At 31.4% G+C, this 27,289-nt stretch overlaps 1 protein-coding gene across 2 annotated transcripts; it reads left to right on the forward strand.

Moving 5' to 3' along the window:
* Nucleotides 1-896: 896 nt before the first annotated feature.
* LOC139425425 (uncharacterized) lies at nucleotides 897-27,177 on the forward strand. Of its 2 annotated transcripts, XM_087166425.1 has the most exons (8): nucleotides 897-1,262; nucleotides 1,777-1,837; nucleotides 2,830-2,896; nucleotides 4,110-4,136; nucleotides 12,864-12,896; nucleotides 16,125-16,159; nucleotides 21,110-21,185; nucleotides 23,521-27,177. In XM_087166425.1, the coding sequence occupies exons 1-8, from the start codon at nucleotides 1,163-1,165 to the stop codon at nucleotides 23,695-23,697; spliced, it is 576 nt and encodes a 191-aa protein (XP_087022551.1). In that variant the 5' UTR covers nucleotides 897-1,162; the 3' UTR covers nucleotides 23,698-27,177. The 2 variants fall into 2 exon arrangements, with proteins under 2 accessions (XP_087022551.1, XP_087022553.1); XM_087166427.1 differs by lacking the exon at nucleotides 4,110-4,136.
* Nucleotides 27,178-27,289: the final 112 nt, after the last annotated feature.

The following is a 27,289-nucleotide window of genomic DNA, read 5'->3' on the forward strand; positions in this document are numbered from 1 at the left end:
CTAGAAGTAAAATAAAGCTTTAAATTTCAATTTCAAATTAAAATTTCATTCACAATCACAACCAATGACATGGGAACACGGTACACTGAAGAAAACTGGCAAATAATTACTATCCATTTGAAATTTTTATGAAATTCCTCCCCATAAGGCACTTGGAAGTTACTCTATTTTCTATGGAGTGAGAGTTCGTATATGAAATGGTGCCTTTTGGAGAATAATATGCTACTTTTATAATAGCTGTGAGTTTGCAACTGTTACTCATGACTGTTTGATCAAGTTTAGCCTATCTAAAGCCCGTGCTGTCTACGCTTATTTTGAAAATGGCATAAAACGTCAATGTGGGGAAAAGCCACAGTTTTGTGAAAATGAAAAGAGTTTGTGGACTAATTTTTTAATATTAAAATCTTACACCAATACTTCATTACCTGGGCTCATAAAAATTTGCAGAAACTGAGAATACAACAGTGATTTTGATAATTTTCTTCAAGGTGGGAAAATGTCGCCGAATTGGAGTTTTTTAAAAACGTGTAATACCTTTTAAAATATTTAAGTTATTTGTCTATTCTAGACTACAGAAAATTCTTCACGACAAGATTATATATATATTATTTAGAATCATCGCATTGCTTCAGGTGTAAAGCACTTAAACTATGGCATTTTTTATTTTACTTGGCGACAGAGCTTCGAAAACCAGCGTTAATAACTGCTTAACGATGGACATGTCTAAAATAAGAATTCCCCCAGACATTCGTCTAAAGCTGTGGCGGTTACTATGGTAACGAGGTATGACTGTTTTAAGTAGGGGTGCGGGGTCACTGTTTTGGAGTGGTTTCGGCTCTGGTCGGCGAGCGAAAGTGAATCTCTTTCTTTGGTTCAGTCTATTTATGTTAGTTTTAGGGTGAAGCCACCCTCCCTAAAATGCGCCGTTCTTGTTTCCATAACACCAGACGGTGGCCTCAGACTTTGTGGCGGGAGGAATTCTTAGCTTAGACCAAGTACAGAAGAAATTCATTCTGAACGCTTCGATGCTTCATCTTAATTTAAAATAAAATCTTCAAAATAACAAACGATGAACTCTTTTCATTTTCGATATTTACATTTAAAAAAGAAAATTTTTTTAAAGATCTTATTTTGTTTGTGTTAGGGTGTGTTTCAAGAATGCATGATGGAAATGGCTCTTGATTCAAGAGGTTGCGTCCCCTTAAATGTGGATTATCCTCACAAATTAAACATCTGTGAAATTTACGAAGAAAACTGCTCAAGTAAGAATTTTTTTTTGTTCGATATAATACTGTATTAACATAAGGTCAAAAACAACATCTAATCTTTTAGTATCACCTCGTTGAAATAAACTTCCCCTCATATTTACTGATTTCAGATTATTTAAATACTTCCCTTGCCCCTACAGATCCCCGTAATGATTAATCATAATTTTAAGTTTTTTTCTCACTTAAGTATTAAGTTTCGATCCTTGATATGTATAGTTTTTTATTCCTATTTGAAAAGAAATCTTAAAATACGCATTAAGGTTAATTACTACCAAACACCTTATATGAAACCCAAATGCAGTTTTGCAGGAATTAAGGAAAAACATAATTGATTGATAAAAATTCAGCATGCCTTTCTTGGACAAATTTTTATATCCCACACATAAAATTTAAATTCATAAAAATCTTTAAGTGTGGATTTTAAATAATATTCAAAATAAGAGTTTATTTTTTTGCATTAATATTTTTTCTGCTTATTTATTTATTATATTTTTCTCAATTTTTTAAGGAAATGAAACTTCCATTTCTTTTTGTTTACAAGTAGCAGAAAGTTACACTCAACCATGCGAGTAAGTACAGTATAATATATTTTTTTCCGTACTCTTGTTTCTTGATTTTCTTTATATTTTGAGGAAAATATACATTTTTTATTCGTACATTTTTTAAAAATTTTGAATAGATTCGACTTTTTAAAATTCGTTTTCTCAGGAACTATTCAACCGATTTCGTTCAAGTTTTGTATTTTGCCATATACTTTAAAATGATGTAAAAAATTATGTACATTACAACTCAAAATCTTTCGACTATTATTTAATAAAATAATAAATATTTACTAAATTTTAATTTTTGCGTGGAATAATCGAATTTTATTATTGTGTAAAAACAAATTTTATTGGCTTCAAATGTTCTCAAGATATGGCGAAATAGGCAAGAAGTAAAATTAATAACATACTAAGGGGTCCAAACTTTGGATCGCCCTCCTGACCAAACTATACGGACCATATTTCCCAGATGGCGGCTATCCCATATATTTAATCCGAAGAGGTAAAGAAAAGGCATGTTAATGCAGAGAAAATTGTGTCTGATTTCGTAATTTAAAATATCGGGTGCACTAATTAATTAGCATAACTGATATCACTCTTTTAAACTATTAGGATTGAGTCCTAGAACGGGAAGATCTGATCATTTAAGCAAAAGTTATGCAGGGTGCGCGCATAATATATCTTTTAAAAAAGAAAGGACTAATTGGAGGGAAAAAACTGCATCGCTTTGTCTTGATTCGTTTTTTAAAATTTCATTTTCACGGTTTACTAAATGTGAAATAAAATTCTTTTTTCTTCTACATATTACTTTTCGCAAAACATTTACAAAATAGTTGCTCTGATTTTTTTTTCCGAAAAGTGTAAATCTTTCGGATATGTAGTTGTTTCACCATCAAACTGCATTGGGGTAGAAAAAATTTGTGAATTTCATTACAGCAGAATTTCTGGAGATTTATGATGTTCTATTTTGCAAAATTGAACTCACAAAACATTCGTTCTGATTTTTTTTTCTCTTCCAGTTCTATTTCTTATTCAATAATTAGGGGAACAGAGAAAGGTCTTAAGATGACTAGTTATAAAAATATAGTAAGTAGGATTTTTTTTCATATCCATAGAGCATTATTTTCTAAAATGGGTTAAAAGAAATTAATTTTTTTTATTGATAACTAATATCAGATGCAGAACTATTTTCATCAAAATTGATTTCATTACTAAGCTGTTTTGAAATATGTAATATTCTGCATTTGAACTTGTATAAAATGAATGAGTACATGATTGTTAAAATTTGTTTATTTTTTGCTGAAATTATTTTAAGATGAGTATGGCATTTTCAGCTGTTAGTTTTAGCAAGGTGCTCTCTTGCTTTTCGTTTGAAGTCTCTGTGAGACAGAATTATCACGCTTATTTCTGATTTTTTTTTCTTTACATTTCACTGTATGTAAAAAAAAAATCATATGTTTCCAAAGAAATTCGAGGACATTTGAGAACTCTTGATAAAATTTCCTATCCTTAAAGAGTTTAAAAGTTTTCGAACACAGTTAATGAAATTCAAAAACTATCCTCAAGATTTGAGGATGTTTGGTCACCTTAATCTGCATTGTAATTTCTTTGAAAATTAAAAATAAATAAAAAAAACTATCGTCGTATTGCTGCAGCGCAAATTTTATAAATTTAAAAAATTTTTACTTATTTTTATTAATTCTTCTTCCTTCTCCACTCCTCCCCTCGCATATTTACTCACTAATCCATTAACTCGCGCATTCTATCAGTTTCTTCTCGCTGTATCAAGAATAATATATCTGAATACATAATTAATATCTATTGCACACAAATACCAAATGACGCTTTTTACCAAATGACGCCCCCCCCCAAAAGAAAAAAATAACGTAGCTTTATAAAGCCTGTTAGAGTTAAATTAAAAGTTGATTTTGATGAGAATTCCTTTTTTTAAAATTTCATATTGAAAGGTTGTTTATTTAGATTTTAAATAAAATTTTTTCAATCAATGGATGCACAATTAATGTATTTCTATGCACTTTTCTATTTTAGGAAAATGTAAATGTACTATGTATCATGATGTTGCTTTTTTTAAAATAAATTTAAATTTAACCCTTTAAAAAAAGTTATGCCTTTTTTAAGACAGCGTTTACCCCCCCCCCCCCCACGTACTAAAATAGAAGTTATATTTTTTGTATTCAATCTATTTATTTACTTATTACAGTATACTTATTTATTCGTAAATTTTAAAATAACCTAATCAAAAATTTTATTATTTTATAATTTACCATATTCTTTTTAGAGACGTGAGTTTGGACGCACATCCCAAGTAAGAAACCACTTGTTATTTTACTAAAATTAATCACTAGTGCTAGGTTTCTTAATAAATTTTCATCGTAATACAAAATTACAGTTTTTAATAAAAACCTACTTATGAAAAATACTTAATCATTGCTATTTAAAATAACAGAAATTTCTATCATCTCTAAAAATATTCAAGATACTGATGACAGAAATAAAGGATTATTGAAAGGGTAATAGATGAAATATGAAAAAGGACCCATGTGTTTAATAACATACCACGCAAACTGAAGAAACACAAGCTTTAAAACCCCTTTTTTAGTAGAATTTTAAATAGCATTTACAAATTTATATCATGTAAGGTTTTTAATGTATTTTTAAAAACGTTGTTTTAAAGTATACATTTTTCCTATATTTCGGTCAAAGCTAAACGAATATGGCGATAAAGTGAATTAAAAACACCTTTTTTAGAGAAATCGAATTAATATAAAGCTTCATATATTACTATAAACATTGATAGTTTTTAAGCTATATCCAGTTTTCCAGTAGCACATTTATAGCTAAGTCCACTTGCTTAAATACGTAGTTTAAGCTGTGACCGGATCTGACCTATTTTTCCAATGTGCAAATCAAATTTTGTGCATTTTTTAATGCACTTCTTTTTTGCTAGTTCGATTGCTTTAACTCCGCATTTCAAGTAATATCCATGGCGAAGGGCTTATTAAAACAAATCGGGGAAAAAATACTTTCAACTCACTCTATAATAAACATTACATTACAAATCTCAGTTTGTTTCTAAATGTAACAACTAATAACTATTAATTTTAGTTATTAGCATTAGACAGTAATAACTAATAACTATGTTTCTTTTTTTGCATTAAAACTAATACTTAAATTATTATTTCTTAAGAAGTTGAGGATCAATGGTGATTGCAATTATTGCGTAAATTTGAGTCGTTTTATTTACTATCCTGAAATGTTAACTTTTGAAAAGCATAATTTAACAAAAAGGAACTTAAAATTAAAAAATTAAAATTATTAAAATATTTAAGTCGATATATATATATATATATATATATATATATATATATATATATATATATATATATATATATACTAGCTGACCCGGCAAACGTTGTTTTGCCATATGATTTATTTCTAGAGTATGAAAATATATCTTATTTATTGTAAGTGTGTGCGTATGTGGTATGTGAGTGGCAGTGGCATGGAGCGCTGTGAACGATGACGGAAGGTGAAAATAACAACACACCAAATAATAATTTTTTAAATTTATTGTAACTTTTTTTTATAAATTATATATACAACTAATTCTGAAAATATTAGTAAACAATATTAATCTCTTAGTGCAATGGAGTGTACAATATTTTTTGTCATTCCGTCTTTTGCTAACACAAATAAACTGGATGGTTTACCCACTCGAGAGCATGCCACTTATAATTGTCCGTGTGAAAAACATGGTGTGCTCAAATCTAAGACACAAACAGACATTGTTTGGCCTTGAGATTTATTAATAGTCATTGCAAATGCCAATCTAATGGGGAATTGAATGCGTTTAAATTGAATTGGCACATCTGTGGGTATAATAGGGATTCGTGGAAGTAATACACTTTCACCCCGGAATTTTCCATTTAAAATAATGACTTCGATAACTCTTAAAATAATGACTTTCGTTCATTAATTTTTTAACGACCAATCGCGTGCCGTTGCACAGCTGTGGTGGGTTCAAATTACGAAGCAAAATAACAGGAGATCCTACTTTAAGTACTAAATTATGCGGTGGCATGCCTGGTAAATCCAATGAATTTAAAAACTCTGTTGGAAAATATGCAGCTTTCATAGGATCGCAAACTGCATCAACGGATTTGTATGTCACCATGTTACCTGGCAATAACTGTTGAATTTTCAGATTCAATTCGTTGACGTCCACATTTTTTGCTGCTAAAATCGCCCTTTCTGCAAGCCACTCATGATTAATGTATTGCGTGTGTAAATCGGGAAATATAAGGTTAATGAGAGCATCTTTTGAATCAATGATTGTGCAGAAATCCTCCGGTAATTTTATGCATCCTGTCTCATCCTTGGTAACTTTTCCATCACCGATATCTAGCAATTGTTTTGAGAATGTTTCAGCAGATGGATCCTGAAGCATTTGGACTCGCATATTTACTGTTAGTTGAACTTTTTCAACATTATACCACAGTGGAGATGATTTCAAGCAAGCATTGATCTCATCAGTGTACGTTGAACGCGGAATGACGGGAAGTGTTTGCCTGAAATCACCTGAAAGGAGTAGCAGAGTGCCGCCAAATAATTTGTCATTGTTCTTTATATCTTTCAATGTCCTATTCAACGCCTCAAGCGAATGTTTGTGTGCCATTGTGCATTCATCCCAGATGATAATTTTACAGTGTTTCAACACTGTGGTCATAGACGATTGCTTTTTTATGCTGCACGCTGCGTCCGGGTTGTTTTGAATATTTAGTGGCAGCTTAAATACTGAATGAGCTGTTCTGCCTCCATCCAATAAAGTTGACGCAATGCCAGATGATGCAACGGCCAACGCGATGCCATTATTTGATCGTATTTCAGCGAGAATTAGCGAAATAATAAATGTTTTGCCAGTTCCACCTGGTGCTTCCAAAAAAAAATACACCTTGCCGAAACTGCGAGCATAATGCGGTCATATATGTTCTTTGTTCCTCATTCATCAGTGGAACATTGCGAGTCACAATAGCTGCCATTTCTACTGTATTGTAATGAAGTTCACGATTCATGTCATTGTTTAAAAAATCAGATGCACTTCGATTTGGCGAAAGCATACCGAAATGACTGAGAGGCAAGTTGGCAATAGTAATGCAAAGATCCTCAATAGCAATCAGTGCTTCATTGTACATAGCATCGCTGAATGCTATCGTAAGATCGTTACAACGTGTGCGATGGTGATACAGTATATCATCAGTCATCGAATCTTTGTGATTATCCCATAAAGTTTCTATTCTGCCCGGGAAACATGTAGTCGTGTACTATAGCGAATAGTACACGAATTTGCTTAGCAGTACAGTTCAATGCTGCTTCAGCAAGCATACATTCCCACTGGTTGTCATCTTCCAGCAAGCCGAGTGCAAGGCATGCATCTTTATACGTTGGATGCTGATGCCCATCGACTTTACGTATATCGCGAAATGACAATGAGCCGGTGACATTAACCAACAACAGTCGAAGATAAAAGCACTCAGTCTGCCTTGGATTGACTGTAAATACTCTCCCCAAGGCGTTTGATTTGAATTAACCGGGACATGCTTCTACCGGTGTGCCTTGCTTGCGGGGTATCCATTTTTTTGTTTGAGACCATATGAAATAGTGTGGTACTTCTGAGTAAAGTAATGTCCGTGCAAAAGCACCAAAAGCATCAGCACGATTACACAATTCAAAAAATTCGGTGAGTGTAGTTTTTGGTGGATTTATAGCTCTATCAATCGCTGTCTCGTTCGTGAAATATACGCGCTGACCGTTTTCAAGATGGACGGCTAAATGAATAACGGTTGGATCCCGTTCATGAATTGGGAAACCAAAGATACGCCAAACTGCTTCATTGGAGCTGATGTACCGGCCAATTTGGTACAGCGTTATTTCATCGTTGTTATTCACTGGAGGGGCAGTCACATTGGTATTTTCAACTCGAAATACTGCCATATCACTGCCTTTATTCACATACTTGCAAATATATTTGATGCTCTTCACTGAACTACAAAACTCTACATTAATATGAGCTTGAAATGTTTTGCTCAGTAGAGGTGAATAAGGCACCACCCAACGATTGTCAATGTCAATGTCGATGTTGCTGATATTTTTAATAAACGATTGTCCGCCATTATCGGAATTTCTTCGACGATATATTGGATATCCGTCAACATTTGTGATCGTATCGTTAGTGAAATTTTTAGGAAACCCTTTGGTACATTTTACATTTGCCATACACGGCGATAAACGATTAAAATTGCCGCATGGGCCATGAATCATGTTAACTGTAACAATATCAAACAGCAATTGATCAGTAGACGGATTTGGAATTTCCGCAGAAATTACACTATCGATTTCTTCAGGACGTATTTTGTTGATTAACCAAATCAAAATGTGCGCATGAGGTAATCCCCTCTTTTGCCATTCAACCGAATACATCCAGCAACGTGTAGGACCAAATACTTGTAATTTCGTAATGAAACTTATTAGAGACTTTAACTTTTGTCTGAATACACGTGCTGTAATGTCATGACGATGTATTGCATTTTGGCCGGGAAAAAGCAATGATGTAATCTCTGGCCATTTAGGATTACACGTGAACGTGATAAACAAACACGGTCGTCCGTACTCGCGCACGTAAGCCAGAGCATCCTGGATATATTCTTGCATATGACGTGGACTGCCTATATACGATGATGGTAGAATGACCGAGTTACCAATTTCGGCGGCATCGGCGCTGCTGACAATAGCGTCTCGCAAGTGAATGTATTCTTCAGCACGCAGCTGTTGTTGATTATATCGCAAGTATCGTAGTTGTTCACTCTCTATCTTCACGTACATGTCGACCATGAATTGTTGACAAAGCTCACGATATCGTAGAATGATGTTGTCCTGACCGCGTCTATTCATCAACTGATACGCATAATAATCCTTCGCACTAACATTCTTGTTTGTTTCGGCTCCTGTAATAATATATACTAATAAATATAATTATAAATAAATAATAAAAATATAATTATAAATAAATAATAAAAATATAATTATAAATAAATAATAAAAATACAATTATAAATAATTCATGAATAATTATAAATCATTAATAAATATAATTGAAATTAATTAACATTAGTTTAGTTTGATAAATTGAAATTAATTAAGTTCTTTGTTAAATGAGTAATGTTCAAGTCCACAATGAATGAAGTACCTGTTGCGGGATCACGTTGTTTAATATTTACGCAATATCCATCTTGTCCCTTCCAAAAAATTAGCGGATATTGGAGAGCGTCATATGAACGGTGTGTTTCAGCAATGAACTGGAGATTATTATTTCTTCTACGAATCACGATTTGTCGTGCAGCTGTTCGATCGCCAACCATGATTCCAGCAACGTCGTCAACAACAGGTGCATTGAATCTACGAATATGCTCTCCAACAGGTGTTTTATCAGGGCTGATGACAATAGCGTGATGATCACTTTGTAATTTAGGCAAGTGTGATTTGAATATTTTCAATAATTCATTGTGCTCATTCAATAGAGCGTCCAGCTCACCAACGATGCGTTTGGCAAAAAATGAATTGAGGTGATTGTATTCACAACGTGCGTCTACGCGCACATCTTTGCCGCCCATGAAATAGATTTGCAAAAATTTATGCGCTTCGTTTGGCATTGGCAGCAATGAGCCCACTTTGTGATAAATTTGACCTTTGACTTTAAATGTTGAATTGAATTGTTGACCATATACCGTATTATTTTTAACTATTTCTGTTGCTCCGAATGATGTCATTTGGAAACAGGAATTGAATGTCCGAATTGATTTCAGGAACACATTTGAATCTGGATTCGTGCCAAACAGTAAACCCTTTAATGGTTCAGGTGGTGTATCAATTACATGTAGTTGTACCTTTCCTGATGAGCAACACATCCCGGCTGGCTCATTTTTGAACTTAAGAGCATTGCAATGCAGGCATTCCTTGTCCATAGCACCAATTATGACTTTTGAATGAGCATAATATTCAACATTAGGCTCATACTCGAATGCTAGGAGCAGGAAAGACTGAGAGTTAAAAGATCGATGTGCCTGTTGGCGTTGTTGTTCATTTACTCTTAGTCTGTTAAATGTGAGTCGGCGCGATCGTCTTTGTTCCAATCTTCTTTCTTCATTTCGGTCAGCTCGTGCATCTTCTGATTCTACTTGATGCAATCGTGCCATGCTCTCACGTGCATCAGTATTGTCTTGCTGGATTTGTTCTGCGTTTCTTTCGGCTCTTGCATTCTGCATGAATGTAGCTTGACATGTTTTACGGCCCAAAGAAGCCCCTCTACGTCGTTTTGGCATTGTTTGCTGTTAAAAAAAAATTAAATTACTTAATGATGAAAAAAAGTATTATGTATTTATTTATATTTTATTTAAGTTATAATTCTTTTGGAGCGTTTGGATGAGAGTAAACTTTGTGAGCTGCGCGCGCAGAAAACGACAGGATAAAGTTAGCCATAGAATGAAATTAATTAAAAATATATATTTTTACTTAAATAATACCTTTTTGATTGATTTTAATATTTATATTTGATCATTACAGCATTTTTATTATTTTAAATTTTTTTCCATACGCCAAAAAAGTATAACTTCTAACGCATATACATAAGTACACACACACTTTTTTAATTCAACATACTTTTCATGATATTTCTCTTTTGAAATAACAGAGCAGAATTACTCTTAAAATCAATAATTGTATCAATTATTCATAAAATAGGAATGAATAATGACAGCTCTGCAGATTAATAAATTAATAAAAATTTACTTGAGAATAACACTTAAATAGTAAAATGATATTTGTAAACGTATGATGAAAAACAGCATAGTAGTAATGTGTTTATTTATCTTTTATTACTTAACCTACCTTTCACAATATTTTTCCTTCAGAATAATACAGTAGAAATACTCTTAATATTAATAATTATTATTAATATTTACAGCACTGCAAATTAATAATAATTACACGGAAATGATAATTTGAAACGTCACAACGGCGTTCGATGTACAAACAATAATAATGGCCGAAATTTTTCCGAAAACTGCGTGAGAAGTGAGATACTGCTTATTGCAAACCTGCCAACTTTTAATCCTTTTGAGGATGATTTTACCCTGCTGTAGTTAATCGGAATTTAAATTATAATTTTAGACAGAAATATTCGCTGTATTTAAATCAAGCTTATGCGTACTTCTACAATAGTATTACATATTAATATATATGCTTAATTTTTTTAAAAATAGTAGTGGATCAAAAAGATAATAAATTAAGTTTATAAATGCAAGGAATATATAGAAAGCATACATTTTGCTACTAATTGAAATAAAGAAATAAAATTCTACCTGGTTGTCGTCTTCCAGCAAGCCGAGTGCAAGGCATGCATCTTTATACGTTGGATGCTGATGTCCATCGACTTTACGTATATCTTGAAATGACAATGAGCCGGTGACATTAACCAACAACATTCGAAGATAAAAGCACTAAGTCTGCCTTGGATTGACTGTAAATGCTCTCCCCAAGGCGTTTGATTTGAATAAACCGGGACAACGGCCTTCATCGGTGTGCCTTGCTTGCGGGAAGTCCATTTCTTTTTGTTTGAGCCCATGTGAAATAGTGTGGTACTTCTGAACAGAGTAATGTCTTCCAAAGTTGCGACAAACAGCTTCATTGGAGCTGATGTACCGGCCAATTTGGTAGAGCGTTATTTCGTCGTTGTTATTCACTGGAAAAGCGGTCACATTGGTATTTTCAACTAAAAATACTGCCATATCACTGCCTTTATTCACATACTTGCAAATATATTTGATGCTCTTCCTTTATGGGCGAGCATAAGTATTAGAGTTTAAAGTGAATTGTTGCAACGTGCGTGAATATTACTTTTTGATTTATCAGGTTTCTATGTCTAGTTTGGATTGGAATATGATTAAATAAAGATATATTTAAAATATACGTTAAATCTGTCCAAAAAATGAAAAAAAATTAGTTATAAACCTATTCTCATACCTACTGAATATACATATAAAATTTCATCAAAATCGGTCGAGCCGTTCAGGAGGAGTTTAACCACTAAAACTGTGACAAGAGATTTTTATATATATAGATATATATATATATATATATATATATATATATATATATATATATACGTGACTCGATTAATCGAGTCGCGTCTCGATTTTTCAAATCTTATCAAATTAACTGTTTATTTGGCATATAATAGCATCTATAACTTGATAAAAATGTCAAGTAGCTGTTGTAATTTTCAAAAGCAGTTTTTTTTTTAATATTTATTCTCTCAACTTTATCTTGAATATAATAATTGAGATGAATTTCAAAAATTGAAAAAAAGAACAAAATATCTATAATTTTAAAAATTTGCCGATAAAAAAATTTCTTGTTAATTACCCTATATTCAGTCTCCTAGAAAGCTTTTGTTCCGTTTTCTCTCACTGAATTTCGAACCATTTTCGACTGAGAAAAGTTTATCGTAACTCTTTAATTGCGTTAGATGCAAGGACTCTAAAATTCACTATTTAGCTTTCAAGTTCTAAATTGGTACTACATCTTTACAATGGTAATTATGTTTTAAATTTAACGCATACTGTATCTTTGTCGAAATTAATAGCAAATAACCATATCAATAGATCAAATTTTAATGAAACTAAAAAGAAAAACTTTAAAAAAGATTACATTCTCAGAAAAATGGCTCGACTTAGAACCATAATAATGGTATAAATTTAATTCAGCCTTTATAATGTGTTAAATTGAACCACGTTTCTGTTTAAGTTGCACCATACCATTACGTAATCAAGTTTCAGAAGGATAAATATAGCTCATCTTGATGCCAGACTGAGGTTGCAAAAAATGTGTAGGATATTATAGTTCAACTCGCTCCTAAATTTCTAACATTGTAATCATATAAACTTAGATTTTCATTAATATTTTTTTTTATTTTTTATAGAAGCTAACTAAAATTGAGGAAGTTGTGAAGGAAGTAAGTGTCAACAATTTTATTACTTGATTCAACTTACAACAATTTACTAAACAACAATTATATATAATCACAAAATTAACTAACAGGCATGATATGATTATCTATCTATCTATATACATATGCACTAATGTGTACAAGAAATACTGAAGGAATTGTCAAACATTTATGAAGTTTATTCCTCATATTACTGATAGAGGTATGAATAAACGATCAAATTTATAAGACAAAAAAAAGAATGTCGAAAATTAGTATATTTATGAGCCAGCCACGCTGAGGGAGGAAAGTCTATACACGTCGTGACATTGAACTAAATGGTCATGAATGTAATCTGAAGAAATGGCATTCCATATGGCTTCGAATTGACACCAAATTTCAGTCTTACTGAGTGCCCCATCAGCTGTACGAGCGAGACGCCGTCTGATGAAATTCCAGACATGTTCAAAGAACTATGTCCACCTTTGAGCATTTCTATGATATCTTCAGCCGTCCGAGGAATAAGCAGGCCACAGATGAAGCGGCACCTGCTGTTTAATAGCTTCTGTAGTCTCAGAAACATGTGCACGGGCATTACTTTGCTGAAATACAGCTCCCAAAATGCATCAAAGATAGAAAATGACCTCTGGCTCCACAATTTTCCTTATATAGCATATTGACCACTAGTTAAACGTTTACCAGAGACAGAAAACGATAAACTGATATCAACTGACCTTTACAATCCATTATATATATATATATATATATATATATATATATATATATATATATATATATATATATATATATATATATATATATATATATATATATATATATATATATATATATATATATATATATATATATATATATATATATATATATTCAGTGGTGGCCAAAAGAGTGGACTCTTTTTGAAAGTTTCATGTTTTTCAACTTTGTGTGCTTGTAGAATATATTAATTTTCACTTAAATACAAACGTTTACATATCAAATTGAAGGTAATTTAAAGTAGAATTTAATAATAAATACAGTATTACAATATCTGTATTAAGAAAAAGTTATGCAATTAATAGTAAGATCTATCTTAGATTTGCATTTTTTTAAAGTGATACTTACACAATCAATACTTAGTAAAATAATCCTTAATTTTAAAGACAGCTTCACAGCGTCTTTTCATCGAGTGAACGAGTGTTTGGAGTTCATCTTCCGTAATCACATGGTGCCAAGAATCAATTATAGCTTCACTTAGTTGTCTTTTATTGGGTGGACGTTTTTTTCGTACAAGAATTTTCAAACTTCGCCACAAATTTTCAATTGGATTGAGATCAGGGCTGTTTCCTGGCCATGGTAATATATCTATGAATTTATTTTGAAACCATGCTTTGCATACTTTTGCTGTGTGGCATGAAGCTGAATCCTACTGAAAAATAAATGGTGCGTTGTTGGAGAAGAGATCCCTGATTAAAGGTATCAATTTTGGTTTCAGGACAGTTTCGATGTATTTTTTGGCATTCAGGATACCATTAATCGCTTGAATTCGGCCCATACCATCTGCAGATATACATGCCCAAATCATGACATTTGTTGGATTTTTAGTAGTTGCTTCAATGCAATCAAGATGAAGCGCTTCACCTACTCTACGTCTCACGTATTTTCTACCATTACTTCCAAAGAGCGATATTTTACTCTCATCACTCCAGATTACTTGCTTCCATTGATTTTCTGACCATTTAATGTGTTCTTTTGCCGACTTAACTCGTTTTTCTCGTTGCTTTTGATTTAAATATGGTTTTTTCCTTAGAATTCTAGCTCGTAGTCCAAATCCTGATAACCTTCTTCTTATTGTTCTTGAATTTACTGCAATACCAGCTGCATTCATTTCACATCGAATGGCATGTGATGACATTTTTCTATCTTGAAGGCATAGCCATTTAATTTTTCTATCGGTAGTAGAACTTGTGCATTTTTTTCGGCCTGATTTGGCATCCTGAATGCCAAAAAATACATCGAAACTGCCCTGAAACCAAAATTGATACCTTCCATCAGGGATCTCTTCCCCAACAACGAACCATTTATTTTTCAGCAGGATTCAACTCCATGCCACACAGCAAAAGTATGCAAAGCATGGTTTCAAAATAAATTCATAGATATATTACCATGGCCAGGAAACAGCCCTGATCTCAATCCAATTGAAAATTTGTGGCGAAGTTTGAAAATTCTTGTACGAAAAAAACGTCCATCCAATAAAAGACAACTAAGTGAAGTTATAATTGATTCTTGGCACCATGTGATTACGAAAGATGAACTCCAAACACTCGTTCACTCGATGAAAAGACGCTGTGAGGCTGTCTTAAAAATTATGGGTTTTCTTACTAACTATTGATTGTGTAAGTATCACTTTAAAAAAATGCAAATCTAAGGTAGATCTTACCATTAATTGCATAACTTTTCTTGTAATACAGATATTGAAATACTGTACTTATTATTAAATTTTACATTAAATTACCTTCAATTTGATATGTAAATGTTTGTATTTAAGTGAAAATTAATAAATTCTACAAGCACACAAAGTTGAAAAACATGAAACTTTAAAAAAGTGTCCACACTTTTGGACACCACTGTATATATGGAACAAGCAGCTAATAAGGAGTCGGTTCTCTTTAAATAGTGATATGATACAAATGACGATAGAGAAATTAAACAAGCGGCATTTTTATTGTAAAAACAATACTGTAATTTTATTTGCGTCTCACTAGAGCTGCACAATGTTATTGAGAAAACATTAAAAATTTTAAATTGTAATATTCGAACCTTATAAGAGTTGCTAATAGATGGCGCTGTTCTAAGCTCTTGAGAAGAATATAAATGCCATAGAGCTATAATCTAACCTGTGATATTCCATTACCATAAACCCATATCGTCCAATATAATACCTGGTTTAAACCTCCTAATTCGGAACGCCAACCTCCTTTCACATTCTAATACTAGAAGTAATCACCAATCAATGACTTGCAGTGTCATCTGTTTGAAATTTTTGTAACTAAATTCCAAACTTTTTACAGTTTTTATGATAAACATACCGATTTTTTTTATTTCTCTATCGCCCTTTTTTCCGAAATTTTTAATTTTGAAATCAGTAAGTCATCCGCTGGATACCCTTTATCTTTCAAAAGCTACTTGGTTCATTCTTTCACGCAGTTCATCTACTAACAACATATTTCAAACTATTTTCTTCTGTATTTATTGCAGCCAGATTGTTTTGAGGACAAAATGTGGAAACCAGAGTGAGTATTTGCTTTTAGATAAAATCTGAATAAAAAACTTAAGGGCCAGAGGGAAAAAGTTTTAAAAAATAAAAATGGAAAAAAGCGATTTATTATTAATTATTAAAGTACTTAGTTGAGAAATAACGCAACAAGTTGTGTGCATAAAATTAGTATTTCAGCCTGAGTAAAAACTTTAAGACCAGAAAAAAAGAATATAAAAAATAATACAAAGATTTAGAATCTTGCGTATGAGCCATTTTCACAAATTACTTCATTACAAATTAGTTTTTAACAAAGTTTGGGTTCTGTTTTATACCGTTAATCTTTGATTGTAGATTTCAGCTCTGTTGATGATGTAAAATGCCATAAATTAGCTTAAACTCTTCGAGTTACTCTAAGCAAAACATCCCAAAGTCATCACAGAGAATCCGTCTAATAGGTGAAGAATATTTTTTTTTTAAATACTGACGATGTTGCATTCATCCATCTTGCCCATCCAAATTCCATTTCTTTTTTCATCTGAAAAAATTAGTTGTATCCATTGGTTGTCCCAGGTCATGTCCGGATGAAAATTAAACGCGATATTTTGAGCCTCAGCCCCAACGATAGTTTAGCTGTATAAATGAATCTTCCAGACCTTCTAATTCGAAGCTTCTGAACGACTCAGTCTCCAATTTTATCTCTCTTAATCCATGAGAGCTACAAGCGCATTTATGAAGTATAACGCTCCAAAACGAATCATCGGGTTACAATAAATATACTATTCTAATTGCATCGTTTTTTGTAAGAAATTTCAGCTTGTCACTTGCACAAGTTGCAACTCTGCAAATTCTCTTTGAATCATGCGGCGACATAGCTTTTGATCTTCTCCCGGTATTCTTTTTACAATTGTCTTTCAATTTTAGAAAATTGTTGACTGCAGTCTTTGATATCTTTTTCAGTATAGATAGGATATGTTGTGATATCCTATCTATATCGCAACAGTACTCATTCCTAGAGTTACTTCCATCTAACTTCGTTAGATGTAAAAAAAATTAATAAAATAAAAAAGTTATTTATATTAAGATTAAAATATTTATTTAAGTGAGAACAAAATATGTTAATAAAAATAATTTAAAAAAATAATAATTTAATTTTTGTGAAGTTATCAATAATTTTCTCTTCCAGTTAAAATTCTATTCCTTATAGTTTCGTTTTTAACATGACTTGAATGTCACATGACACTAAAAAAAGAAATTAAAATACCAATAAAAATCACTGTGAAAACAAACAGTTCCCAACCTAGAGAAAGAGATAGTGGAGAAGCATCGCCAAGTGTGGTAACCATTCCATTATCTTTCTTTCGCAACCCAGCTGTATTGGGCAATTTTGAAGCCATTGCCGTAACTTTTTAACAAAGAGTTAGACATCAGGAACTCTACTCATTCTTATTGAAGAAAACTCTTCAATCTCTTTCGTTATCAATTAACTTCTTACCTTCCATCTTTACAAAGAGCACAAAACTTCGAAGAAATATATGGTGTACTTGCAAATAAAAGTGTTTTTAATACACTAATAATATTACGGGTAACGGAAAGTAATGTCGTTTTGGTGGATTTGACATTTGTTATCAAGATTTTATTTATAATCAATAATGTATTCACCCTCGTTCAGTGGCGTACGCAGAATTTTTTCAAGGGGGGTGCTCATAATTTTCTGAAGCTACTAAAAGAAATTCGAGTATGTAATAAAGCACTATTATTTCCCTAATTTAGACAGTTTTGACTTTTTATTTAGACAACACTGTTTAGTTAAATTTTGATTTGATTTCCTACGTTTAAGAACATCATGTAATATCTTCTCGCATGTAATATCTTCTGAAAAAAGTTCAATGTCATATGGGTGGGAAGTAAGACTTTGAGGGCCACTTTCAATTTCATCAGATTTTGTTATGCTAGAAATGTTTTCTTCTACGGAAGTATCACATTTCTGTACAACAGAAAAACTTACATTGTACTCCGTTCCCCCTTTTATATAATTTTTCACCGCATCTCTAAAATTCTCGAATGGTCTCAAAGACGACAGAACGTCTAAGATTCCAGAATCATCGCGTGAAGACCTCGCGAATGACAGCCAGTCTCGAAAACTATCGCGACTGGTAGAACAGAAAGGAGCCAGTCCATAACAGTATCACGTGAATTTGGTTTCAAAAGTACAACCCTATTATAGTAAATGTTTTTTTCAGTATTCTGAGAAATACCGTGAGATAAAAAGATAGGCATAAGGCAAATAAAAATATATAGTCTTAAAAAATAATACCCGCATAATTTCTACTAAAATGTTTATTTTTGCCATTTTGTCTGAGCTCAAGGGGGGTGTCCAAACCCCTAAACCCCTCCCTTGCGTACGCCACTGCCCTCGTTTGCAACAACCTTTCAACGCCTGATCGAAAATGAATCGAAATGGATCGAAAAATTGCTTTTTAAGACTAACGAATATTTAATGCTCCGAAACGACATTATTTTCCGGTCCCCCTAATTGTAATATTTCTACAAATTTGCGGTAATATTTAAGCCAGTATATGCTTATTTATCTTTGAAAATTAGCGTTGACCTTCAAGTTTTTACTCTTTATTGAAATACTAACGTTAGAACCCCAATTATTTGACGCGTGTTGTTATTCGACTGTCATTCAATCACATCTGAAGACATTTCTTCTGATTATATTAAATGAAAACTTAACCTGAATCGTGACTGCGAATGATTGGCAATAAATGTTAGTCGTGTGTAATTCTTACATGGCATCAATACGAATCGTGAAGTGGGATTCGCTAATAGATAAAATGTAAATCACTTCGTGCAATAAATATCGTTAATACGATGTACTTCTGAAATCACCTGATAATTTTTATTTGTGATTCGGATAGTACATGTAATGGAAACGTGATAAAATATTTTTGAATTGCACAGAAACCCTAGATGAATAATAAAAAACTTCTCAAACTTGTCAGAGCCCCCTAGGAACTCTAAAAAGAAACATTTAGTTGATGTTATGCATTTGTAGAGTTAACTCTATACAATTTATAATTTAGTGTTCTTGCCATATTTTCATTTCTTCTAATTTATTTTCTTTTAATTTATGATTTATTTTACTATGAATAGAGAATATAAACTTCCTTATAGATAGTTTATCGAAAAGTAAAATTGTAGCAACTGCGTAAATAAAGAAAACATTTATTCTTCTAGTAGTTTAAATTAATTAATGGCGCATGTCGAGCAAATGTTTGTTAAAGTTAACATAAAAATTAATTTCGGAACAAGAAAAGTAGAAAAATTAAATCAAACCGTAACTCCAATAAGGCTATCGAGAAATAAAATTGTAGCAACTCTGTAAATGAAGAAAATATTTATTTTTCTAGTAGTTTGAAATAATTAATGGTGCATATAGAGCAAATGTGTGTTTAAGTTAACATAAAAATTTATTTCAGAACAAGAAAAGTTGAAAAATTAAATCAAACCGTAACCCTAATCAGTTTATCGAGAAATAAAATTGTAGCAACTCTGTAAATGAAGAAAATATTTATTCTTCTAGTAGCTTAAAATAATAATGGAGCATGTCGACTGTTAAAGTTAACATGAAAATAAATTTCAGAACAATAAATATAAAAAAATTAAATCAAACCGTAACTCCAATCAGGTGGTAAGAAATGGTGCACTTCTCTAATCCTTTGAACATCTTTTAGAAACATTCAAGCATTTTATAAAATTAAAACTAAGCAAATAACTGAAAAATTTTATAAATTCAGTCAAAATTTTTAAAAAAAATACTAATGAAATCATCATCTAATAAATAACTGAGATTGCTAACGCAGTGGGGCGCCAAATTCGCTAGAGTGAAAAGCGTTGTCGTGTTATCACAAATTTTCGCTTGCATTAGATTCTAAACTATTTAGGACATCTCCGGGATAAAGGCTCATATCACTTGGGATTTTTCAATTTCGAATTTGATTTAAATGAAACAACAATATTCAATCATATAATCCACAAAGATCTACTCAGCGATATTGCGTCCATGACACAAAAGGTTTCAAATTAGATTTTAAAAAATTTTTATAATTTTTATTATTATCATCCTTATTAATTTATACGATTAGACTATACTTTTTGTGCCTAATGTACGAATACCAATTTAGCAGTTTACTCTGTCTAAAAAAAGGCACTCATAATCAAGACCAGTTAACACATGAATGATCATTGGTTTTTCATCATTCAGATGTTAGTGAGTCTTGATAATGAGTGCCTTATTTTGAGTGCTCGAAACTTGTCAACTTTTTCCTCTTTAATTTTTGAGCCTAATTAAGTTTTTTAATGATAAGTATATCTTTCCGCTTCAGTTTTCTTAAGGGGGGGGTGTCAATTTGCTTTTAATGTATATTCGTTTTATGTGACATAAATAGTTTCAACAAAAGAATATTTGATTATTTGGTTTCAAAAAAAATAATTAAGTTTTTTAATGATAAGTATATCTTTCCGCTTCAGTTTTTTTAGGGAGGGATTATCCATTTGCTTTTAATGTATCTTCGTTTTATGTGACATAAATAGTTTCAACAAAAGAATATTTGATTATCTGGCTTCAAAAAAAATAATTAAGTTTTTTAATGATAAGTATATCTTTCCGCTTCAGTTTTTTTAGGGAGGGATTATCAATTTGCTTTTAATGTATCTTCGTTTTATGTGACATAAATAGTTTTAACAAAAGAATTTTTGATTATTTGGTTTCAAAATAAAATTATTTATATCTTAATTTTTAATTTGCACGTTAATGAAAATCTGTTTATTATATAAAAATATTCTTTGCTTAAAATATTCAATTTTCAAAAAGGGCATTTGGTCATTCAGAAGAATTTTTAAAAAAAGTTAAGCCCGAAAATATTTTGAAATATAGATAACTTGCATTATTATTTTTTAATTTTATTTCATATTTTTACAGGTGTGGAACTATAGATATAAATTTGTTGTTTGATAGCTATGAAATCTCTAATCTGACATACAAACCAAGATTTGAGGTAAAATACTAACATGTCTTTAAAAAACATGTCTGCCTCCAAAATCTATGAAATTTTAAAAATTACTCCATGATTATCAATGTTATTTTAGTAACTATATCCGTCTAAATTATTTTCCAAATAAAACATTTTAACAGCATGAATCTATACACAATTGGTGTTCTTTTAAAAAAAAATTAAAAAGGTGGTAGAACAAGTGATTCATTACTAAAGTTTATTTTACATCAGGAATAAGAGCTTATTTCACAAAAAGATCTTGTGTTTACTTTACAATAGAAAATATTTACTTCGTTTAAAACGTCACCGCAAACTTTAAGTTTGACGATCGTGATCAGAAGAAAAAAAAAAAAATTTTCAGGTGAACCGAGTTCGATTCCCAGCTATGGCTGGTCGATGAGAATTCTGCATCCGGCTTGCACCGACCACAGTGCTGACGTAACATATCCTCTGTGGGAGACGGATCAGGGTTAGAGGCCCCTTGCTGTCAGACTAACCGTAGGAAGTTTTCTTGTGGGTTTTCATCTCCGTGTAACGCAAATGCGGGTTATTTCCATCCCAAAATCCTCCAGGAAGACACATTTCTCCCAATACTTGGTCCAGGAGTTCCCTTGTCTTCTGGAAGGGGTTCAAAATAACAAGCCTACGGAGTTAAACATTAGTAGTCGTAAACCCAAAACTTGAATCGGCTCTTCAACGCCGTATAAAATAAAACATACTAATGAGCCATATTTTTAAATTATGTTAATTATGTTAATTTAAATTGTTAATTTTTTGTAAGAAACTTGCTTCCCCAATAACATATTTCTATGTATCGTAATGTTATTCAGTAAAAATTCTGAAAACTTGTAAATTACTTATTTACAGCTGCGCATCCCAGTGAGACGACCCAGCTTCCAATCCTAACGCCGGCTTGTCGATTCTAATTACGATCCTAACTCGCATTGACTGCAATATTGAGACAAAATATCATCAAACAATAGACAGATCATGAGTTAGAGTCGCCTTTGTCGAGGTAACCGTGGAGGGATTTTCCCTCTGTTTAAGCGCAAATACTAATTAGTTTCATCAAACTTCCTCCACAAAGACTAGTTTGTCCCAAAACCTGATCAGTGAGTTCGCTTAGCTTTTGAGTTAATTCAAACTATTCAAAGCCGGTTAAATAAAAGTAGTTTTTTAAAAAAAGTGTTGAAAAATAGTTTGATTTGAAAATGTCACCTTTGCAAAAGTGCAGCTTCTCAAAATTTTGATAATAGCCCTTTAATGGAATTGGCTTTCTTAGTTTTTTTAATTTTGTTAATAATTTTTTTTTTTTTTAAATTCCATAAGAGTAAAGTTAATGTGGCATTGAAAATTCGAAAGCAAACAACTTATACTAAACGTTTATTCCCCTTCATAATAAAACTTTTTTTTATATCTTAAAACTTATTTTATTTCTGATGAATGCAGAAAAGTCGTAAGTGAGATAAGATTAGCTTTTATCTGAGGAATAAAAATTTATGAAAGTAGAGATTTCTGAAGAAAATTCTGGAAAAAGAGAAATTGGGACTAGTAGTCTCAGAGGAAATATCACCATGGTAATTTAATGGCTTAATTTGAACTAAATTATCGTAAAAATATTACATGCACGTGCATTAATAATGCGAATTATGGATTAGGTCTTACAATACAGGGTTTTCCCTAATCATCGCACTTAACATATATTTCTAGACTCCTTGTTAAAAATGGACTTAATACATTGCAAGATTTGAATATTAATGCTCATACATAGCATACATAACAAGATTTGCAAATTAATAGAAGGCAGCAAAAATAAAATCTTCATCAAGACCAGACAAATCATTAACAAATAAAACTAAATTAAAAACATCAAAACCTTGTTGATTGCCGGAAAAACTTATTAAGAGGTGGAAGACGACTGTAAGAAACGTCTCTACATTTCATCACGCTATCAAACTGGTATTAATTTTTTTTACCCCATCATATTTTATTCAGACGTTATAAAAATAGGGAAAAATGAAATTCTTTTCTTGAAATCTTGCGAATAATTAATAAAGAAGGCGAAATAAAAACATTAAAACGTGCTTGGTTGCCGGAAAAAATTGTAAGAGATAAAAAAATATTATTTAAACCGCGTCTAAGCTTCATAACGCTATCAAGATGGCATTAATTTTTTAGTCTCGTTTTCCTCAGTTTTAATTCAAACCTTTATCGAAATTTATCACAGGATTACCTTTTGCAATTGTAGCGACATAGAATTAAAAATAAATCGACTACATTTGATTGAATTTGACTGTATTTGAACAAATTTTTACAAAGACAATTTTTTTATTTTCAGTCATTGGAAATATTCAGTGTGATTGGAGGATATATGGGAATGTGGTTGGGTGCATCTTTTGTGGCCATTTTTGATTTGATTGAAAAGTCTTTGAAAATTATCAGAAAGAGTTTTAAAAGAAGACAACGTAGAAAATCTAAACCACCAAGGATTATTGTCCCAACGGGAAATGATTAATGATTTTTAAATAAAAGTAGAATTACAATATTGGAAATTTACTGTGCTTCAATTTCAGATTTTTAACATCCTACTGCCATTATCAGCTGATGGAAACTGATTAAAATTGACTTCATCTTATTTATTTTAATCTATATCTAATTAGCAATAACCAAATATTCTGGAAAATGAAGATAAGATTTGTTATCATCGTATCTATTTTAATCTTCTTCGCCAATACACTAGTGAGTGATACACTGTAGAAAGTAGATACTCAAACTTCGTGAAATTTTCCTTGTTTTTGACAAAACAGTTTCCTGGTATATGCTCCGAGCGAACATTTCGTCAAAGTAGCGAAACTACTTTAGTCACTTCTTCGAGGAAATGAGTTTCGTCAAATGTAAAGAAATATTTCGTCATTCTGTCTTTCGTCATTTCATTGTGTTTATAGTTTCTATAATCTAATCTAGCGTGAGAGATAGGGAATAATGAATTAGTTCTTGCACAGTACAGTTGACCACAGCAGTAGTGCTGCCATCTGCTTGTGCACGAGAGAATTGCATGATCCAATAGCCTAAGATCACATATTAGGAGTGCTGGACAGTGATTACTCTTCATGTGTTGAAGGACAGAAGGAAGTTATGTAGTAAAATTGCGCTTGGACTCGAACCACCGGTCATGAGATTGGCACGTTAGCCCTCTCAGTTAAAGTATATGCCGAGCTTCAAGGAACTAAGTGGCTTCATAAGACGTTCATCACAAATCTTCACAAGAGGAGTTTTGGAGGAAAAATCATCCATGTTAAATGCTCCGGAGAATTACTTGCAGTTAGAATAAAAACTATTTAATTAACTAATGAAAATAATTGAACAAGTACTTGCAACAGTAAGGTAAGGAAACGCTACATAATTGTATTTGCAAATATATTAACAATAAGTTAATTAAAATACATATCTATAAAAAATAACATTAAATAGTAAATACTACTTATTGAACATAATTTAAAAAAAGAAAATGGCACGTGGAATCCTACGCCCTGGGAGTGTGACGTCACGTGGGAAGTGCCCATGCGCCGGAGAAAACTGGTTCTCAATATCTCCGACTTGAAGCCGGAGCATTTCACCCATGATTTTTCCTCTCGGACAAGCATAAATTGCGCAAAAGGGGGAAAACTGTGATATGAATAATGACCTTTGACTTCTTCCACACTTACACATCTGGACAAAGCTTCGAAGGAGTGCAGCGGAGGGGGGATTTTGAATACTTGTTGTAACCTTACTTACTGGTGAAGCTCAGTTTACTTACGGGCATATGTACGCCAAAATAATGCCAAATCACTCTCAATATTTTTAGCCAATAAATTATGCAAAATATTTTTGTGTAAGTCATACTGTATTAAATTTAAAACAAATTTTAAAAATCAAATATTAATTTAAAGCGATATTGAATAAAAAAAATATTTCACTTAATTTTGCATTTTATTATTCCCAGAATGTTGTTATTATTTATTTAAATAATGAATATGATGAATCATGAATGTATTAATAGTCTACAGCAATTCTGACTGTAACCATTTTTAAAGAAGAAAATATCTAATAAGTACACACCAAAATGCAACGAAAAAGTGTAAAAATTTTACTGACGATTCACTTTGGAAACATGAGCTCAGATAGAAATTGCTTCTAACTTTGAAAAATATACAAGAATTGATTTCGTGATTACAAAAAATTATTAAATTTGTTTTTGAAAAAGCTAAAAATTAATTCTTTAGAACTAATTCAAGAATTGAATGAATGCACAAAAATTTTAATATGAATGGCAATATACAAGTTAAAAATATTATACAACTTACAAATGTGATTGCAAAAACATTTATGTTAAATGTTTATACAAGTTTAATGTTAAACCATAAAATTTACTACCATTTTTAATCTGTAATGAAAATCTTCTGATAAAACAAAAGACGTTGAGAGTTACATTTTAAAAAAAAAAATAAAAAATTATAGTAGTAATAATAATAACTTTAAAGAAATAGCATATATAAATATTTAGTCATTATTCTCAAAGTAAATTTGTACTCTGAATATTGCAAAGTTCTTGTCCATGAGTTTAGTGTGAGGCAATAATATGTTTTGTGACCAAAATTCACAAATGCACATAAAGAAAAAAATAATAAAAGGGAGAAAAGTTTCTCTCCCTCTCCTTTGTTTTCAATTTTCTACAAAATAAAGTTGTAAAATGGAGCAAAAGTGAATATTATAAGCCTTAAATTTCCTTGGTTCTCTTTTTTTTTTTAAAAAAAGAATCATGTAACCGCTAAAACTGTAAGAAACTATTTACTTAACTTAATCAAATATTTCCTATATTTCTCTTCACATCTTTTATTCTTTGAATGGATTTTTGCTACCTCAAAATGAAACTTTTGTAAAGCACTAAAAAAACTTTCAAAAAATTGCTACCTTTTTAACTAATGGCTAAGCATCGGTGTTTTATGAAAGTAATGTGTGACAGGGAAAAAAAAATAATCGAAGTAGTCTTGTTTGTTGCACAGTCTGGTAAAATTTGAATACTGATTAACACAAATGAATCACAAAACTAACATAAAAGAGTCACAAGAGAGGAAGGGGAAAAAAAAGAGAAGAAATGCACTAAAAAGACACTGGAAGAGAAGAACTGGTAAGTAAAGTTCTTGTAAAAACCATACCAATAACTATATAAATTTAAAGACTGATTCGATGTGATCTAACATTTTCGAAATAAAAAAATTTTCAATAGTTAGAAGGTACTTATATTTTAAAATATAATTTGTCGAAAAAATATTATTTGTAGAATATTAGATCTGTTGGTGGAGAGAGAAATCAAAACAAAAGCCTGCATGGAATAGAATTGTGAAACAAGCTAGGGTTCGCAAAGGGCTGTAGAGCTATAGAAGAAGAAGAAATCCCTATACAATAAGTGTAATTATGTAATTATCGATATTTAGAAAAATTTTAGAGCTGCTAAAGAGTGAGTCTGTCAAATAGCATGAAGTGAGGACAGTTTCTATCTGCAAACTTTGAATTAATCCTTTTGTATTAATTAAATTTAAAAAAAATAAATCTAATATCTTTCAAATACTAACATTTCTTTCAATGTTTAATTAAATAAAATTTTGATGCATCATCCTGAATTCTACCAGCAGTTAAATTCATATAATTATTAACAAGGTGATATTTCCTGGTGGTTCCTTTAGGTGTTTTTTTTTTCTCTTTCTTTTCTTTTTTTTCTTTTTTTTTTAATTTTTACATTTTTTTGCTTCTTTCTAGCCAACAAATGAGGGACCCCATACACAATTTTACAATCTTTTGATTTTCATCACTATGTAACGCAAACGCAGACCAGTGCAATAAAAAAAAAATCAGCACGGAAGCTATTGTCCCAATGCTTGATCCAAGAGTTCTCTTGTCTTTTAGGTTTCGATCAAAATTTCGAAACTACGGAGTTAAGCATTAAAGTCGTAAATCCAAAATAAAGTTCGTTTTTTTTTTCTTTTTTTTTTGTGGCGTGTTTTAAATTTTGCTGCCTTTGCTATCACTTCAATATCCCGTGTCTTTTTTTAAAGGACATTGCTTGA

The sequence above is a fragment of the Parasteatoda tepidariorum genome, chromosome 1 (assembly GCF_982258835.1).
Source record: "Parasteatoda tepidariorum strain Cologne lab strain chromosome 1, Ptep-v5.0, whole genome shotgun sequence".
In the NCBI taxonomy this organism is placed as follows: Eukaryota; Metazoa; Arthropoda; class Arachnida; order Araneae; family Theridiidae; genus Parasteatoda; species Parasteatoda tepidariorum.